Here is a 4689-nt window from a genome sequence, read left to right on the forward strand (position 1 = left end):
TCTCACATTTTTTTTATTTTCAATAATTATTTTGATATAATGAATTTTTTAAATAATAATAATTAACTTTTCACAAAATATAAATTTTTATATTATTTCAAACTAAAATCCATTTGATGTTTGTAATATAATTTAATAAATTATTTTATAATTAAAAATTAAAAGGATAATATATACTGAAATGATTACATAATAAAAAATTACATAAAATTCACAACACAGATAAAATTTTTCCCAATCCCATTACCATTGGCTGCTGACTCGGCCAAGCCATGGTTGGTTATAAAATTCCAAAAACAAAAGAAAAGGAAGCATACGTTGAAACTGCTGTCCTGTACCTGATTCCAAAAGCTGCAAGACAAGCCGCTACGAGTTAACAGAAACTGATACGACTCAAACTCAACTCACGTTATTCTATTACTTCAGGCTTATTAGTTATTCACTATAAGCCTTCTCCTCATCAATTATACATCTCCCTCTTCAATTCCTTGCTTTCTACAGATTCTTTCCCTATCAACTTTTGCTTATCATCCATGGAGCATCAAAAATCAGGTAATACTATTTGGGATTTTTTCTTTTTTTCCTTTTGGCAAATTGTTGAGCTTGTTTAATGTTTTATGTCTTCAAGATGAGATTGTTGCGCTGGAGGTTGAGAAAGAAGTCTGCAGTGAATTTAAGGCTCATGTGTTCTCTTCTTCTGCAGAGGTTTAAAACTCTAAAACTCCATAATAATTTTCCATGCTTATGTATTGTTTAGGGTCTTCTTTGCAATCTTCTTACATCTTTGATAATCTCCCAAATTGGTCCTGTTTTTAGGACAATACTGCTCTGCTATTTGTGTTTCTCTTTCATGCAGACATTCAGGCTATTGCTCTGTTGGCTATTGATCGTTTAGGGAAAATAGGCAGTGGGTTGGGAGTGGATTTGGGATTGTCAATTGTATGAAAAAGAGAGCTGTTTTTTATTAGGTCTACAATTCCTAGCAGCTCATGGATTTGATGTGGTTATTTTTTAAAAACATACAGCAAGTTAGATTGTGATGCATTGTGTATAATGATGAATGAAAGGATTCTATGGTATGCACACTCACGCCCAGGACGGGGGAGGAGCCCTAAGGGGAGTGTCTAAATCCCCGCACATTACCCTATCCAAACCCATGTGGGATTCAATATGCCCTTTCACCGGTGGTTTACACCATGCAGTGGAATAAGAGTTGCAGGTTGGGGAAATCTTTTCCTTGTGTTTGGCAACTTAAAAAAGAGGAAATGTTTTTGTTTTGTTTGGATAGAGAGAACCTGAAAGGGAAATGTAATTATAAACAAAAAGAAGAGAACGTTTTGATTACTGTTAAATCAAAGAGGGTAATAAGGTTCTCCATCAAAGTTAAAATTTTTACACCCTAGTATGGGTTTTTGTAATTAGTTTCAACTCCTGGAAGTGGAACGATGAGGCATACGCTCCCTTCCTTTCCATTCTCCTCCTTTTAAAAAATTTTTTAAAAAAAGTAGTCAAACGAGATAGTCAGAGATTCTATCTCCATTCTCCTTCCTTCCCCTTCATTCTGCTCCCATCCATGCATAGTGTTTTGTTTAATATGGTGGTGAAGGTGAAGCAATTTAGGAGTGTGATAAGGTTTGCATTAAAAAATAATTTGGCTTTGTATTTTATCCTGACGCAAGAATTGGCTTCCAACTGATACAGATATGATTAAATTCATCCATTCAGATTGATGCCTGCCCTCATTCCCCTCAAGGGTGTTAACTAGTTCAGTGATTTTTGTGATTCAAATAGAAATATAGGAATTATCAACTTCAATAAGATTTAGCAAATAGTCCCGTGACTGCAGGAGAACTTTACCTCATCCTTCTCCATTCTATTTCCATAATATTTTACTCAACTTTCTTCTCCATTTCATTGTTGATCAATCAGTTGCTTGAAAGGCTACATGAGAAATGGAGTTCGGTGAAAAAGCAACCATACCCAGCAATGTATTCAAGCGTGTATGGAGGAATAGTTCTTCATCCTGCAATGATGGTGATTCCTATAGATGATCACATGGTTCATCGAGGGCATGGAGTGTTCGATACGACTATCATTTTTGATGGGTATGCATAAACATCTATGTGTCTTATATTTTAGTTGGCATTCTATGAATTTCAACTCGTTCTAGGCGTCCACTCATTGTAACTTTTCTTTTCCCATCATTTTTCAAGTACAATTGGAGTTAAAATTTCTTAAACTATATGGCTTATGCAGATATCTATATGAGCTTGATGTCCATTTGGATCGGTTTCTAAGATCAGCATCAAAAGCAAGGATATCTTCTCCTTTCCCTCGCTCAACTCTTCGAAGCATTCTTATCCAAATGACAGCAGTATCAAAATGCAAGAAAGGAACCCTAAGATTCTGGCTAAGTGCAGGCCCTGGAAACTTCTTGCTTTCCCCTGCTGGTTGTCCAACTTCTGCTTTCTATGCTGTAGTTATTGATGATGACTTCTCCCAGTGTAAGGAAGGGGTTAAAGCGATAACTTCCACTATCCCCATGAAGACACCTGAGTTTGCAACTATGAAGAATGTGAATTATCTCCCAAATGTCCTTTCAATGATGGAAGCCGAAGATAAGGGAGCATTTGCCTCCATCTGGGTTGATGACGAAGGCTATATTGCCGAGGGGCCGCATGTGAATGTGGCTTTCATAACCCAAGATAAGGAGCTTATCTTACCTTTCTTTGACAAGATCCTTAGGGGTTGCACTGCATTAAGGCTTCTTCAACTAGCACCTGAATTGGTCAAGCAAGGGCGGTTAAAAAGTGTTAAAACGGCTAATGTTACTGTTCAGGAGGCTAAAAGGGCAGCTGAAATGATGTTTGTTGGAAGCACACTTCCTCTCTTGCCGATTATCATGTGGGATGAGCAACCCATTGGAGATGGTAACGACATTTCTTTGTGGCAGATATCGTTATTTGTGGTTTTTAATGTGGAAGCTCTTGATTAGCAATAAAAAGGAAAATAAACCTTCTAAGTTGCTGAATTGCTCATTGAAAGTTCACTTTTCTTGTTTCATAGCATGAGATATGATTTTATAAGAACTGTTTTTTGCAATTGATTGTTTATGGATGAGTTATTGATTTCTTGTAAAATACTTAGTTTCTTTCTTCTTGTTTGCAGGTAAGGTAGGAGAGTTGACCATGGCACTCTCTGATCTGCTTTGGGAAGATATTGCTGCAGGCGTTGGCATGCAAAGGATACCTGTTCCTTATGAGAAGCTAACCTCATAGATTCAATAAGTGAAACCAAAGGAATGGTTTAAACTTTGAACTTAAACTTCAGCTTCTCTCATTGCTCATTGCTGTTTTCCTGCAACTTGTCAAGGGACTTGCTTTGGCTAGTCATTGTTCATGGAATAAAAAATTTGAAGTTTGCCTCTTGTTCTCTTCATTATTTGAAGTATATAGTTAACATAATTATACCTTATAATCATTATCTGCACTAGATGGTTGGCAAGACATGTTTGGAAATTCTCAGGTTATCTGGGTTTGATTTCTCTTGAAATGTATAAAAAGTATTTTAGCAAGACAACTAAGTTGACCTATCCTCAAACTGGTTTTGTCAAATACATGGTTTTAAAATGTCTTTTGCAACAATAGCTGGGAAAACATTTTCACCTGGAGATAGATTTCCTAGCAGCTTGGAAATCTTCTAGGAATTTAATTCTCAGGTAAAATGTATGGAAGAATGAAAAATCCTTGCAAATTAATACAAAATACAGGACAAAAACTTGGAAGTCATCACATCTTTATATATATCCGTTCTTACCATTGAAATCATGCTAATGTAGCATCATGAGGAGGTAATATAGTTCCTTGGGATTGAAGAACAAAGTAAGTTGTCATTGCAGAACAACTCCCAGCTCTTCCTTACCTCTAAAGATATAGCAAAGAAATTTCCCCATGTCACCCATTCCGAAGAAGAAAGCCTGAGCAGCAATGAATTGGCAAGCACTAGCCTCCAAGGATTCATCACAGCCGACAAAAGCAGGTGCCTTGAGCTTTATCATCTTGGACGCAAGCTATGAGCAAATATTTGCAAGAGATGTGAGAAAGGCTAGTTCTTTTTATTCTTTGAAGATGGAGAAGGAAGCAGTGATTGCTTAGCTTTGAAGCGAAATGCATATAATCCACGCCATTGAAATAGCATCTTACGGTTGCTTTTTATCTGCATCTAAGTGCGTTTTCTTTTGGTAGTTCACATGCCTTGCTTGTGACCACTGTCTGCCACCGTCGCTGACTTTTTCTTCTACCTGTTTCAAATTTCTGTTTTCTCAGGTTTAAAGAAAAAAGAAAGGACAAATTATAAGAAAAAAGAAAGGACAAATTATTTACTTCAAAATCTTGATTAGAATTTCCTTTTTTAGAATGAGAAGCACTTGCCCTGCTTGCCGCAAGCTAACTTTCAGTGTGAATTAAATCTCAGTCTTCATTGGTATAGATTTAATTAGTGAAATCTTATTTCAACGTTAACCGTATCTGAATTTATTGAAATTCTTTAGAATTTATCACATATATGATTTTTAAATTTTAGTGTAATTTGCAATTCAATAAATTTTTAGTAAATTCCATCATATTTACTATTGTGCCTTTTTTTTTTTTTTTTTTTTGAAGTTCATTAATTAAGAATACAACAATTCAA

General features: G+C 35.7%; 1 protein-coding gene across 1 annotated transcript; it reads left to right on the forward strand.

Moving 5' to 3' along the window:
- Nucleotides 1–263: 263 nt before the first annotated feature.
- On the forward strand, nt 264–3426 carry LOC122721863 (D-amino-acid transaminase, chloroplastic-like). Its single transcript, XM_043950815.1, has 5 exons — nt 264–552; nt 629–705; nt 1930–2105; nt 2257–2930; nt 3169–3426. Exons 1-5 carry the CDS (start codon nt 534–536, stop codon nt 3276–3278), a joined length of 1056 nt encoding a protein of 351 aa, XP_043806750.1. The 5' UTR covers nt 264–533; the 3' UTR covers nt 3279–3426.
- The last annotated feature ends 1263 nt before the right edge of the window (nt 3427–4689 follow it).

The sequence above is a fragment of the Manihot esculenta genome, chromosome 15, assembly GCF_001659605.2.
Source record: "Manihot esculenta cultivar AM560-2 chromosome 15, M.esculenta_v8, whole genome shotgun sequence".
In the NCBI taxonomy this organism is placed as follows: Eukaryota; Viridiplantae; Streptophyta; class Magnoliopsida; order Malpighiales; family Euphorbiaceae; genus Manihot; species Manihot esculenta.